This window comes from Urocampus carinirostris, chromosome 10, assembly GCF_059441175.1.
Source record: "Urocampus carinirostris isolate Australia breed hairy pipefish chromosome 10, RoL_Ucar_1.0, whole genome shotgun sequence".
NCBI classification, from domain to species: Eukaryota; Metazoa; Chordata; class Actinopteri; order Syngnathiformes; family Syngnathidae; genus Urocampus; species Urocampus carinirostris.
This window is the reverse complement of record NC_142358.1, coordinates 19,711,534-19,727,090: the sequence shown is the minus strand read 5'-3', so window position 1 is coordinate 19,727,090 and position 15,557 is coordinate 19,711,534. Positions and strand designations below refer to the sequence as shown.

General features: G+C 39.3%; 1 protein-coding gene across 4 annotated transcripts in view; it reads right to left on the bottom strand.

The window, feature by feature from the left end:
* Positions 1-2,809: 2,809 nt before the first annotated feature.
* arap1 (ArfGAP with RhoGAP domain, ankyrin repeat and PH domain 1) overlaps positions 2,810-15,557 on the bottom strand; it is an 85,600-nt gene continuing 72,852 nt past the window's right edge. For 3 of the 4 annotated variants that reach the window (XM_088345065.1, XM_088345069.1, XM_088345066.1), the window contains 5 exons: positions 14,980-15,039; positions 13,763-13,826; positions 12,295-12,453; positions 7,250-7,287; positions 2,810-3,564 (listed from right to left, as the gene is read on the bottom strand). In XM_088345065.1, the coding sequence (XP_088201191.1) occupies positions 7,267-7,287; positions 12,295-12,453; positions 13,763-13,826; positions 14,980-15,039 (304 nt within the window). In that variant the 3' untranslated portion in view covers positions 2,810-3,564; positions 7,250-7,266. The remainder of the gene's footprint in view (positions 3,565-7,249; positions 7,288-12,294; positions 12,454-13,762; positions 13,827-14,979; positions 15,040-15,557) is intronic. The other variant, XM_088345067.1, reaches the window with a different exon arrangement.

Genomic DNA, 15,557 nt, shown 5'->3' with positions numbered 1-15,557 from the left:
CAACCGCTGCGTTTCACTGTAAAGATAGGTCTCTTGACAAATTGGGGTGTTAATGTATCACAGCTGTATTTCAATCTGATAACGTTTGATAACTTCAAACGGCAATACAACTTCCATTCTTTTTATTCAAAAGTGGAATAATGATTTACATTTTACAGTTAGAAATTAATTTAAGGAATGGGGGGAAGAATCTGTAAAACCGGAATGACACAAAGCTTCAGGTCCACAAACACATTAGATATCAACCAAAAAGGTTTGTCTTGTTCTTTACTTGCAGTCCAGTCTTCGGAATGTGAACTCAGCAGCAAAACCTTCCCATTTTCTTCACCTCTGAAGGCAGCCGGTCTAAAACTTGCTGTCAAGTGATAATGAACTGCTTGGGCACCAATCAAGGCCTCAGAAAAAAAAAAGAGCAGAAATTGGTAAGTGCAATTTGGCACCTTTGGGGGACAAGTGAGTAGCAAAATGGCCAGCCTTTGAGATGGATAAAACCAGGTGGATGTGGCTTCTTGAATTATTTCTTTACAAACCCAATAGCATCATTCAACATCATTAAAGGTATTCCCAGATTTGATTTCAATTAGGCACATAACGTGTAGTGTTCCTCCCCACAATTATGCAACTCTATTGCAATTGCAAGGTATTCCATGCACAAAGGAACTCGAGGAATTTTGTCTCAAAATGGACCCATCTGGCTTGTGTGCTGCAGAACTGTGACATAATTGAATGAACACAACACACCTTATAGTGGCGAATTCCATCAACACATACTGGACTGTCTCAGAAAATTAGAATATTGTGATAAACTTCTTTATTTTCTGTAATGCAATTAAAAAAACAAAAATGTCATACATTCTGGATTCATGACACATCAACTGAACTATTTCAAGCCTTTTATTATTTTAATATTGCTGAATTTGGCTTACAGCTTAAGAAAACTCAAAAATCCTATCTCAAAATATTAGAATATCATGAAAAAGTATACAAGTAGGCTATTCAACGAATCACCTGAATCATCTAATTAACTCGAAACACCTTGCGAGGGTTTCCTGAGCCTTAAAAACACTCAGCTTGGTTCAGTAAACTAAATCACAAGTATGGGGAAGACTGCTGTCCAGAGGACCATCATTGATACCCTCCATCAGGAAGGTAAGACACAAAAAGAAATTTCTCAAAGAGCAGGCTGTTCACAGAGTGCAGTTTCAAAGCATATCCACAAAAAGTCTGTCGGAAGGGAAAAATGTGGCCGGAAACGCTGCACAACCAAGAGAGATGACCGCAGCCTTAACAAAATTGTGAAGAAGAGCCGCATCCAGAATTTGGGGGAGCTTCGAAGACAGTGGGCTGAAGCTGGAGTCCAGGTATCAAAAGCCACAGTTCCCAGACGTGTCCGGGAAATGGGCTACAATAGCCGTATTCCCGCGGTCAAGCCACTTCTGAACTCAAGACAACGGAAGAAGGGTCTGACTTGGGCTACGGAGAAGAAGCACTGGACAGTTGCAGAGTGGTCCAAAGTCCTCTTTTCAGACGAAAGCAAGTTTTGCATTTCGTTTGGAAGTCAAGGCGCCAGAGTCTGGAGAAAGGCTGGAGAGGAGCAAAATCCAAGTTGCTTGAAATCCAGTTTGAAGTTCCCACAGTCAGCAATGGTTTGGGGAGCCATGTCAGCTGCTGGTGTTGGTCCACTGTGTTTCATCAAGTCCAGAGTAAATGCAACTGTGTACCAAGAGATTTTAGAGCACTACATGCTTCCATCTGCTGAAAAGATCTATGGAGATGAGGATTTCATTTTCCAGCATGATCTGGCACCTGCCCACAGTGCCAAAACCACCAGTAACTGGTGCACTGACCATGGCATCACTGTCCTTGACTGGCCTGCTAATTCCCCTGACCTGAACCCCATCGAGAATGTGTGGGGTATAGTTAAGAAGAAGATGAAAGACACCAGACCTACAAATGCAAATGAGCTTAAGGCCGCTATCGAAGCATCCTGGGCATCAATAACACCTCAGCAATGCCACAGGCCGATTGCCTCCATGCCACGCCGGATTGATGCAGTAATCCGTGCAAAAGGATTCCCAACCGAGTACTGGGGCATCAATGGACATTTTCAAATGTTTGATTTAGTTTTGCTGTTATAAAATTATTTTTTTACTTGGTCTGAGGAAGTATTCTAATATTTTGAGATAGGATTTTTGAGTTTTCTTAAGCTGTAAGCCAAATTCAGCAATATTAAAATAATAAAAGGCTTGAAATAGTTCAGTTGATGTGTAATGAATCCAGAATGTATCACATTTTTGTTTTTTTTAATTGCATTACAGGAAATAAAGAACTTTATCACAATATTCTAATTTTCTGAGACAGTCCAGTATGTGAGGCAGCTCTAAAACAAAAAGCAACTGTAGTGAATAGTGATCGCATACTGCTTATTTCTGCTTGGTAGTAGGCGTTTGTAGGTTTTTGTTTATGTTTTGACTACATTTTTCACTGTAGCCGCTTTTTCGCTGTTTGTTCCGTTAGCCTGGCTGCTCACTGCTTATCTTATGGTCTGCATAACTCGCGTTTTCCGCCGAGGCTGCAGCTGCCTTTTGTTGATCCTCTGGTTGGTGGGTCTCTTGTGTTTTTTTTGTGTGCCAGTTGGCTCATTTTTGGCTGCTCGCCTTTTGTTGTACCATTACTGCATCCACCTGGAACACAACGCCCAGGCATTCTCCACCGAAACTCCAAAACCTTGCTCAATTAACATGCAAAACCATATGGTGACTGGCCTCTAAGGATGCTATGATTCCTCTAATGACGTCACATGCCAGGATGACTGTGTTCAAAATGCATTATTTTGGAAAATACATTGAAAATAGCTATGGAATACATATAGAATGTATGCAAAAAAAGTACTTTATGCTACATTAACCTTTTGGGTTGAATTCCCCTTTAACTTATTTTTCTTTCCCATGCACACTATATATCAAAAAAAAACAAAACAAAAAATGAAAAATACTTTAGCACCCTTCATCTTATAAAAAAATTCACATTAGGGCGTTGACCTATCGATGGCACTCTTCAGGTTGTTGTTGGCTGAACACATGACTTAGGATTGTAAGTGTTCACTGTTTAACAAAAGGTATGTTGCATTTTAAATTAAAGGGAAATCATAACAATTGTATATTAAAATACACCATTCATTCATCAAGAAAAACTGAATTCACAATTTAAAAACCTCCCTCTCAGTGGCGCCTTCAAGCAACCTATATAAATCCTTCAAAACAAAAGTTGCAATAAAAGTGTCTTGTTTGAATGTTTGTGGTCCATGACGCTTTGCAGTAACACGGGAGAGGGCACAGAAAGACTCTTGACAAGCTGGAGGCCAATGAGAAGCCCATCTCTTGCCATCAAATGGTCCAAAAATACATTCCAAGTATAAACTTCTTCTATGCGGAGGGGAAATGGAATGGCATAGCTCTCTTGTCCAGTAACGTTTCATCCACTTCACTTCTTCCTGATTCTTCATTCAATTCCGGAGCATCGTGCAGATAATAACACTGGAGATAGGCGAGGTCAGGTGCTGCCCTGTAGAAAAGAAATACAACATCAAGTCCAGTCTGGTCCTGTCGCTGGTCGAGTTGTGAGTTCTTGCCCAGATGTCAATCGTGAGATGTCGCTTCAAATGACATATTTTGCAGTTTTAAATGCCATTGATTTTGGAACTTTGTTAAACAACACGTGAGCTGAATAAAATCCAACCTTGACTCAAGTACTACACTTATTTTGGCATTAAAGGTCTACACACAAGTTGTGATTTGTCACTTAGAAAAGGGCGCAGAAACAAGTTTCAACCTTTGGTGATGATGAACTGCTACAATGCAAAACAGGAGGTCAACTGATAATCATCACCGATATTTGGGGATTTTACGGATATCGTTATCGGCTTTTTTATTTATTCAATCGCCCGATTAAATATAATCGAAATTGGGTAAGAGGAGCAGGCGAAAACTTTGCTTTGAAAGGCGAGTTATTCTCTCTCACTCGCTAGCTTGACCCTCCTATCTCCCATCTTTTCATCCTGACCTCTGCACACACACGCCCTCACTCAACAACACACACAGGCACCACCACCAACGGAACAATTCCCAATCCCACTTCTGACACTCGCACTACCACCACCACAACACACTCTACCACCATAAAAACACGCGCATCATGACCTTAATAACGCACGCACACCACCACCACCACTGCAACAACATACGCGCACCATGACCTCACCAACACAAGCACACGCACTACCACCATAACAACGCGCATGCACAAACTACCACCACAATAGGCACACATGCATGCACACTCCCACCACAACAACAACAACAACACGCACGCACACACACACACTACAACGTACTACCTCCATCGCAACGACCCGCACATACACTACCACAACAACACAAGTGAACCACTACCACTGCAACAATAAAAACACAACTCCACCAACAACAACAACAACAAAAAATGTTCTTTGTCAAAGTACACATTGGAAACTATAAGTGACTCCACATAAAACCCAAGTTGTTTGCAAACATATTTGTGTAACAGTTTATCAAATTATCTATTTTATGTCATTAAATTAGGTATAGATGAGACTAGCATACTGTTCCTTGAAGAAGCTGAATTGACAATCACAAAATCACATGTAATCTGAAACTGTAAGCCATAAAGTTAGCAGTTTTTGATTATATAAACAATTTGTACATACCAAATATTTTCAGTTTTTTTTTCTTTAGGTTTGGATGCCCTTGTTTAGAAAGTATAGCTGCTGTATTTATCAAAGGTAAAAGACTAACCTCATTTTGAAGATCTACTCTACATTTTTCCTGAGCTTTTTTGACAAAAACAATGACGGCAAAGAGGAAAAAGTGAGCCTTTAAACACAACTAAATGTTCACCATGTCTGCCCTGGCAGATGCAATGCAACAACCAGCTTGGGGCAGCCTTTTTACTGCCCTTTCATCTGTAAGCTCTCTAATGTTGCCCTTCATGATGGCCTATGCGACCCACAAAAAAACAAAAAAACGCTACAAGACACAATGAACAGCTGCAGAAAAGTCAAAAGTGGGCAAGAGAGGGGAAGCAAAGACACATAACACATACAGTGGACATTTTCCACTGAAATATCAGCCACACTAGTTGCGCTGGACTTCAGCGGGGGTGTTTGTCCTTGCCAAGTTAAAGCAAATTAAGTGGCTATTTTCCATGCGGCCACCTGCCTGATAGTTGTTTGAAGCCCCCGCTTTAATATGAAGGTTTAACGTTAGTTCAATTGGCGCAAGTTTCATATGAATGCTACCACAGTGCTATCTAGTTAGGCAGGGTTCAAAATTTACTAAAATGAAAGGACAATTACAGTGTGTGTGGAATTGTGTGTATATATATATATATATATATATATATACACACACGAGATATTTTTTCAGTAACGGCGTAATCTAATTACCGTATTTTCCGCACTATAAGGCGCACCGGGTTATAGGGCGCACCCCGAAAAAATAGTTTTTGGTCCTATTTTTGACATACATAAGACGCACAGGATTATAAGGCGCTACAATGGGAACGCTGACAAAACAGTCAGATAGTTCAGTCCAACTTATTACCCCCTTAACATTCCGAAAGCTTGCAAAGACGCAAATACGTGTCGAGAACACGTGCGGATGCGGTGTCCGTAAGATGTCACTCAAATGCATCGTTCCATCATTCGGAAGGTTAAAGTCTTGGGATTCAAGAAATGATAACCATTCCTTAGTATCTATTTTCTTTTTCGCTCGCAACTTTACTGTGCATATGACAATAAACACTTGGAATTGAGTTTAATTTAAAAATAGACACTCCATTCCATCCATTATCTGCACCGCTTATCACAGAAACATCAGTCTGAAACAAGATACAGGGACAATATAAAACCCGGAATAGCTCACCGAAGTCGTTGTGTTCATAATAATGTGCAGGCAATGTCCTCTTATATCCGTGAGGGTAGTAAATCCAGGAGAATACAATATTTACAAATACAGAATAGAAAAAAATGCTTTCTCTATGCCGTCAGCCACATGCTATACGCATTCATCTTTTTCGGCCAATTGCAGGCTTTGTTTCGCCGTTTAAGCCAATGGCAGCCTGTAAATGATAAAAAGGATCCGCCCCTTGACCTCCAAATAACTTTAGCCAATAGTGATCGATTCAACTGATGATTGACACATCTTTTTCGGCCAATTGCAGGCTTTGCCGTTTAAGCCAATGGCAGCCTGTAAATGATAAAAAGGATCCGCCTCTTGACCTCCGAATAACTTTAGCCAATAGTGATCGATTCAAATGATGATTGACACATTGGTTAGCCAATGAAACGCCGGTAAATAAATCCCAGCATCCACCGCGTACTACTTGGCGTTCGGGGGAAAATCTAGTCGGCGGCTGCAAGTTAGTTGGAAAACTTTGCAACTTTAAAATTGATCCATAAATAAGGCGCACTGTATTATAAGGCGCATCGTCAGCTTTTGAAAAAAATAAAGGCTTTTAGGTGCGCCTTATAGTGCGGAAAATACGGTAATTACTTTTCAAGCCGTTAGTGTTACAGATGGTCAAAAGCAAAAATGGTAGAACACTGAGAACAAATTAAGTTTGGAAGTAGATAGATAGCTAGATAGCTAGATAGCTAGATACTTTATTCATCCCAGCAGGGAAATTCACATTTCCAGCAGCATCCCTTCGCTGAGAACAATACAATAATGAAGCAAAAGGAATACAATATACAAATACCCAATGTGACGTGCTAATACCCACTGTAGGGTGTTGTATAGAGTATTTAAATAGTGCTACATAAAATACACACTGCAATAAAAGTACGGTAATATGCAATGTAGGGGGTGTGGTTTAATGTGGGCCTTTACTCCGCCGGGTGGAGTTAAAGAGCCTAATGGCATGAGGAAGAAAAGATCTCTTCAGTCTGTCCGTGGTACAAGAAAGTGACAGCAGTCTGTCGCTGAAGCTGCTCTTCTGTCTGGATATAATGCTCTGTAGTGGATGTGATGAATTGTCCATGTAAAAGCATGCAAAAAGTTTTTGAATGAATTGAAAATATTCATTTCGACTGAAAATAAATTAAGGTAGAGAAAAAAAAAGGATTCACCATTATAAATTATGCACTGCTTTACGTTATCAAGCATCTAGAAGTAGTTAGTAAAATGAAAAGAACTCGCGTTCAACACAGTACCTTTCTTGCAGCCGTCATTATCGAACATCTCTAAAAAGCTGAAAGATAAACAAACAAATACTTTAGAGCTGCAAATCCACACTCCCTAGTAAGCTTCAAACAAACAATGATCAAGAGGCACGTGCAGTCTTTTAATACAGAAATCCCTTGCAATATCCCGGTTTAGGTTTTGTCATTTCTATAATCAGGGTTCGGTTTTCATTTTCATGGCCAAATTTGAGCACTTTTTAAGGACCTTCAAAGCCAATTTTCCAATATTCCCAGCACCATTAAAATAACAAATCCTGTGCGAATCTGCGAATTATGTTGGTCTGTCTTTGGTAGCATAATTACTCGTTATTTTGTTTGCAGGTGGCTACTGCCCTCTTTGAAAATCTTTGTCAAGATGTCTATAGTTAGCTGACCACCATCTGACGGGATGTTGTTGATTTCTGGAGACTTTCCGTTCTTAAGTGAGTTAGTTGCTGTATCTTATTCTCTGAGGATAGGGAAGTTGTTACTTTCCCCTAAGGCAGAATTCTTAAGTACCTATGGCTCTCCCGATGTCAGGTGGTTGTTGAGTTTAGAGCAGTATTATGTACAGTACTTTTATTTGTTGTTAGTAAAGATCTTTTCACGCCACATTTTTGTCGACAAGATATCATTTGAAGTAAGGTGAATCATACCCTCAATCAACAGAGTGCATTATAGCTCTTGACTATTTCGGGATGTCTTTGGAATGCAACCCCAGGGGAGAACAAGGGATTTTTGTATGTGCGAGCACCCGTGTTGTTCAAGCAAATTTGCAGCATGTGTATCCAGAGCATACAGAGAAATCTCACATCCACCACATAACCACACATGGGAAGCAAAGATCTGGCTACCTAAAGCAAAACTTTTCAAACACTAGACTAAAATGAAAGGGTCCAATGAAATCAATGGAGGACAATCCATTGAAAGCTTTGATCCCCTGCAGTTAAAAGATGTCTGATAAAAGCACAGGGGGGCTCACATCTGAATGGTTACACTAACCTTTCTCTGCAAAAAACAAAAGAAAGAAAAACAGCTGGAGCAGATGATATTGATGTCTTTAGACAGCTTTGGTGAAATTTCTGCACGCTGTTAACAGAGCCAGGCAGAGCTTCAGAGGCGATATTTCTCCGCTCCCTGCCAAGTTTTCAAGGCAGCAGTCTTCCTGCACACTGGGTTGTTTTTATTGTGTCAGACTTTTAAAAGCTATCTACACCAAATTCTGCCAGATTTAGTTATGTGCCCACGTTTTCTTGGCTCATGCCTGAACAACGACAATATGGAGACAGTCATCTGTCCCTTTACAGCGATTTCAGCCCAGAATGCTAATTAGTTGTCTTTTGTTCTGTAATGGCACATTGGAGCACCTTCATAATTTTGAGGTCGGGCGTCAGTTTAGGAAGCCAGATCCAGTAATGATGCGAGAATCAAATATAAATCACAGTACAGAGATGAGACATGCTGCTGGTGCACAAAACCCCAATTTTGTCCCACTGAACGCAGTCAAAAAATGCTTGGAGACAACTGGATCATACGGAAAAACAACTTAGGGGGACCACCAAGGAACAGTACTCTACCAACACTGAGGGGAATACTTTACTGTAATGTACTTTTTTTAAACAAAGTTTTTCTTCAAATTCCTTTAATAAGTTTAAAGTTTGTGAGCCAGTCAAAAAGAGGAGAAAAGACGTCAATGGATTTTTAATTTGCAAGACCAAACCGCAGATAAGAAATTCTAACCTGTTTTAAAAGCCCTTCCCTGAGCCCTTTCTTTTTCATTAAATCTTATAGGTCAGTGGTCAGCAACTGACTGATACCAGGCCATGCAGGAATATAAATATCGTTTTTTACCTGTTGATGTTTTACCCACACTGCTATGTTTTATACTGAAGTTAAACCGGGGCTTCAAGTGTTAAAATCAGTGTGGGCAAATTTACCTGTCGAATCGAATTGTCAAATCGGAATAAAGGACTCCTGTCTGCTGTAGATACGGTGAAGGGTGAATCAAACCAATCAAATGCGCTTATAGCCAATCAGTGTGAAGAATGGTCAACCAAGTCACGCTAGAAAAATTGTAAACACACTTTTTTATTTAATTGGCACGCAGATCTACACGACGTTTTGCGCTAAACGTTATGATAGCGGCCAGAGTGTCTTGCTTTTAGCAAATCCGCCCAACAGTTCAAAGTCCTGGGATCAATGTCAGCTAACAGGCTCCTTGTGTGGAGTTTCCGTGTACTCTCTGTGCCCTAGGGCACTCCTACATTCAAAAAATGGCTGGGATGGGCTCAGCGTTCCTAGGATAAGCAGTTCGGAAAATAAAGGAATGCAATTTTGGTGTGATGTTACGAGGACATCTTAAATGTTTCGCAATAGTACACACTGGATTTACGCAGATTTTTATCGTTTTTATTATCATCACAAACGTTACAATTGTTGTTATTATTATCTTTATTATTATTTTAGAAAAATGCAAACATGTTTGATGCCGCCTTTAGGCTGGGCTGGAAACATATCAGACAATGAACTGGTCCATGGTACAGAAAATGTTGCAGACCACAGTTCTAGGTTAAAAAAGCAGATCCGCACTAAAGGGTGTAAAATTCAAACAACAGCAACATGACAGGCGGGGATAGTGACAATGATGTAAATGGTGCATAATAGTCAAAATAACGAACTGGCATCCTATGCAATCTCTCTAGCAGGTGTGCAATATTAGAAACAGAATGAACTTATCACCCTTCCTTACATTTAAGAACTATTGAGTCCAAACATTTTTTATGTCTTCTATGTTTTTTCTCAAATGACCTAAAATGTAAGAAAATTGTGTCGTTTTAAATATGATAAGTTGATAACCCGGGCAGCACGGCGGCGCAATGGTTAGCGCGTGTGCGGCACAGTTCTAAGGTCTTGGGAACCTCCTGTGTGGGTTCAAATCCAGCTACCGGACTTCCTGTGCGGAGTTTGTATGTTCTCCCCGTGCTTGCATGGGTTTCCTCCGGGCACTCCGGTTTCCGCCCACATTCCAAAGACATGCATTTCAGGTGGATTGGCCGGTCCAAATTGTCCCTAGGTGTGAATGAGCGAGCGAGCTGTCTGTCCCTGTGTGCCCTGCGATTGGCTGGCAACCAGTTCAGGGTGTCCCCTGCCCGATGATTGCTGGGATGGGCTCCAGCACCCCCACGACCCTACTGAGGATAAGCGGTGCAGCTGATGAGATGAGAAGTTGATAACCCCATATGATTATTACAATTCTAAGGTATTCTGAGGGCTACTGATACGTTAATTTAATAACTTTTGGTTTTACTATTGGACAACTTAAAGTGGATTTCTTAGGATGCGAAGGTCGTTTTCTATTTTGACTAATATTGTCATGCAAACTGGGTATTTGTTTAAGATGTCATGTTTTAGGATTTGTATTATTAGTATTGTATGTACCTGACAGTTCTGACTACAGATAAGATAGAGAGTACCTACGACGGTAGCTGTATATATTTTATACATTAAATCATGGAACATAAGAATCCGGTATTATTACCTTATTAATTTAAGTATTTATTCCTGTAGTCAACAAAAATGTGTGATTTTAAATACAGCAGGTAATTTATTATTGTTTAAATATTTAAAAGTCCAGAACACTAAAATTATTAATACAGTGGAACCTCGGTTCTCGACCATAATCCGTTCCAGTACCCTGTTCGAAAACCGATTTGTTCGATCGCTGAAATCATTTTTCCCATTAAAAATAATGTAAATCGTTTTAATCCGTTCCAACACCCTGAATGTTTACCTTGAATGTTTAACGTAAGCATAAAGCTAACCCAGGCTAATCGTACGTTCGCGTTATCGAAATCTTCCGTACGATTCCCCTAACATGAACGTGTAAAAATAAAAAAATCAGGTCGTTTACAAGTCATTTAGCACCTAGTCTCTAGTGGTGAGCGGTTCATTGGAAAGGGGACTCCGTTCCAACACCCTCAATGTTTAACGTAAACTTAAAGCTAATCCAGGCTAATCATACGTTCGCGTTATCGTAATCTTATGAATAGGATTTTTTACCTTTGTGGTGGTCAGCAGAAGGCGCTCACGCACCTCCTTCATATTTGGCAATTATTTCTTTCTTAAATGCAATAGTTGTAAGCACTACTTTTCTTTTTTCACCTGTAGCAACATTGCTGCTTGCACTGACTTTCTTCGGAGGCATAATCAGGGGCTAAAACACCTGTACGCCGCTCAGCATCGCACCCTAGCATACGCACTCACGCATTACCGGCGTTCGAGCTCCGATTTTTTGGGCGGACACCGATTTGTTCGAACTGAGAGGCGTTCGAAAACCGATGTTCCACTGTACTCTTTTAATTTCCTTTTGAGACAGCTTCTTAACTTTAGCCTGGGGGCTTTTCAGGGATTTGTAATACATACTGAAAATAATACTAGCTCTTAAAATATGTGTTCTAAATCGACCCTCCAAGCCACCAGAGGTGGTGATTCAAGCAGGAGATATTTCTGAGGAAATTCCAGTGCTTGAAAATATTCTGTGCTTGAAGCACTGCCTGTAGCACTCATTGGGGATTTATAGAAATTTAGTGACATAATACATACACACAAAGAGAGAGAGAGAAAGACATATACAGGGAGACAGACACAGAGACACAGACAGACAGAGAGACACAGACAAACACAGAGAGACAGACAGACACAGATATAAGGACAGAGACAGACACAGAGAAACTGACACAGAGAGACAGACACAGGCAGATATATTTAGGTTTAAAAACAAAACTAAAAATGTTTTTTAAAAGTGTGACCCTTAATTTGCATGTAGTCCCAAGAGAAAAATGGTTGCACACTTGTCTTACAGACGTCTCCTGGTTCGTTGTATGCAACCAACTCCTTGAACAACTAACCTAAATACAAATGATATGGACCAAAATGTGGACGTTCAAGACCTTGGTTGAGGGTTTGGACCAGCAGTCAAGCACTAGCATCTTTGACACAAGCAAGGTAAAAAACTTAAATGCAGTGATTGGACTCACAGCAAGAGGATCTTGAGTAAAAGCTGCTACGCTGTTCCGCATCTCATTTTCACTTCCACGAAGCGGTATCAAAGACACGTTACCGTGACGCGTGTCGGGCAAGGCGCGGCTCACGCAGATCGGCTGGAGTCCGGCCTGAGGCCACACGTCGCCGTCGTTCTTAAGAAAGTAGCAGAGCAGTTGAGACAAAAAAGTACAACCACAACAGTTTGGACACAAGGCTTTTATTTTGGGGACAGCAGCATCAATTGTAGCTAGGTACTTTTTTCCTTGGGTGTAAAGAATTTTCAAAAAACATCAACGTTTTTTCAATCTTGTGCAAGAATATTGGATTTTGAAGTTATTGATTCCCCGGAGATAATGATTGTAGATAAAAAAAAAACCTCTTATATTTGTGGGGAGTTGGTGCTTACTTGCTTTGTATACTAATTATAAGGATTCAAGTTTCACTTGACAGTATCTTCAAATTTTAACATGTTGGATTTCATAAAAGTTTTGTATGTTCTTTATATGCGCAATACACAATATGCACGATTCTAATAACTTTCTTCTGTAACCAAATAGGCTATTCTATATTGCTCTTATATGTATTTCGCCAAATCTCTAAACAATAACTGAAATAATTAAAAGTACATTTAGTGAAGGTTTTTTTGTCTTCATTTACTCATCACTGACATGAATGTTGTGTGCTATTTATATAGGGTATCCAGGTCATATGATGGCTAATGCACACTGAGAAATTTAGACTTTTTAACTCTTTCTATTTGAGCAGTAACATTTGTATTTGTATTTCAATATTTTTTTTAATTTCCCAAAAACAATAACATTTGTTTATAATACATTTAAAGTGTTCGTTTATCAAACCATTATTTTGCTTTGTTAAGTTTTGCTGTTATTTCTGCCTGCAATTCCTGTAGATTTGTACACCAGCCTAATATGGTAGTGTTGTCAACAAATCAAATTTATTTTATTGCAATGATAGCAATGCATGAGTCATTTATATACAATAAAAACAATTAAGGTCCTAACACAGATTTTTGAGGGATTCCACACCTAATGTTTATAAGACTTGCTGTCATATCTGTACATATTGAAATCTATTAAAGAGATGTTTTATACAGTGCTCCCATTCTATAATGCTGTAGCTTTTGAAGTAGTATATTGTGTTTTATTCTGCCAAAAGCTTTCCACTCACCATTTGCGATACACTCAACCTTTAACATTATGTTTTGTCATTTTGTTAGCAAAGTGACCAAGTTGCAAACCATAAATGCTACAGCTGTCAATGATTTTACTTAGATGGATGGGTGCCAGCAGACTACCTGCCCAAGACACACCACAGGAAATGGTGCCCCATACAACCTTAGTGGTGAAGGGATCCAAAAGTGATAAACTAATATCTAATTTGGACTGGGGCACATGAATATAAAGCGTAGTCATGTGTGAGTGAGAAAGAGCAAAAGCTGACCTGAATACTCAAAAAAGTAGCGTACCACTCCCTCATTTCCGGCTGGGTCTCACAGCAGAGATACCTGCACAAAGAAATCCGATCATATGAAACATTTTTGGGTTCTAAATCCTACTTTCTTATGTGATATGAATTTGTAATACCCCTATGTGTTCTTGCATGCATAATACAACTCAGGTTATCATCATGCAACTCCCGATGCGGCGCTGAATAAATAGTAGTTAATTAAACATGATTTGGGCTTTGAGCACATGTTTTGAATACACATTTATTCAACAGCTGAGACCTAACAGAAACAAACAGATTGACTGGAATTTGGTGAAAAGAAACGGAGAAATGCCTGGGTATACCTCCCTGCTCAACTTCCTAAACTGAACATCTTCTTTATACTACATTTTTTAATAAAAAACATGATACATTTATTTTCGGACAGATATCCTTAGTGTTTGATCTAATGCAGTGTTTTTCAACTAATGTGCTAAGGCACACTCGGGTGCTATAAGACCTTTTTTTGTGTGCAGCAGGGAATTGCCAAATAAAAGTGTGTCTTTGCTCAAAAAAAGGTTGAAAAACTGATCAACACTTTGATGTGAAGAGATAATAAGACACATTTTACACCTATATTTGTTGATGTACCGCACAGTGTCGTAAATCATCTACAATGCAATATAGCCAACAAATGAATGATTGCAAATGTGTTTGTTCTATGTTTCATTATAAATGGAGAAACCATATCTTCAATTCAAGTTATAGGGCATCAAGCATATAAATCGTTCTACAGTAGGTAGGGGCCCAGAGTATTTTCTAACCGGATTGGAACTTTACTCAAATTTTGTCAGTAACATGTGTCTTCAATGTTTTTTTTAATTTTCCACACAAAAACGGAAGTACTTTTAATATGGATCATACACATTTGATAATATTCAATTCTTTATAATAAAAATGTTTTGATAAAAACAATTTATAAAATAGTTGTAATATAAAACATGACTACCACTTATGCACATGATGGTTTAAATGAGGAAAATACTAGCCTTATTCAGAAAAAATGTAATTTATATTCGTGTTATTCTTACTGTTAAAAAATCTTCAATGTTCAACTGAGTCCATGTGAATAAATGTATCTACAACTTTAACACAGAACCTCGTTGTGTAAAATAAACAAAAAATACAATTATAACAACATGTTGGTGCTATTTCTTGAATCTGGTACTCACCACTGTTGTCTCTCTGCCTTCTCTTGTTTCTTGCTCTCATAGATCACAGTCAGGCCCCAACTGAAATCAGGAACGACAATGGCTCAGTTACCCTATCTGACAGTTGGATAAAAATGAATTTTTTTTTTGTGGTGCTCTTTTTCATTGAATCTTGATATTTTTCCCCCATTTATTTCTGTACAGTCATGTTGCAACTAACTTACAGAGATGGATTGACTTTATGAAAATGCTTTCTAGGCCTTTACTGCAGTCTTTTCAGTTTGTTTGCAGAGTGATTTATTTTTAATGTTTTACAACATTCAGACACCGAAATGCAACTAATTTTTATTTGATTACAAAAACAGCTACAGTTGTGGGTCATTTTTGGGATCAGACTGCCCTCTGCAGGCCACAGACACCCCTGTTAGCAAGATCACATGATTTGATATCCATCCATCCATTTTCTGTGCCGTTTATCCTCACTAGAGTCGCGGGGGTGCTAGAGCCCATCCCAGCTTAATCCAGGCAATTAATCTGAACTGGTTGCCAGCTAGGCGCATGGGCACACAGCGATAGACAACTCACTCGCTCATTCACAC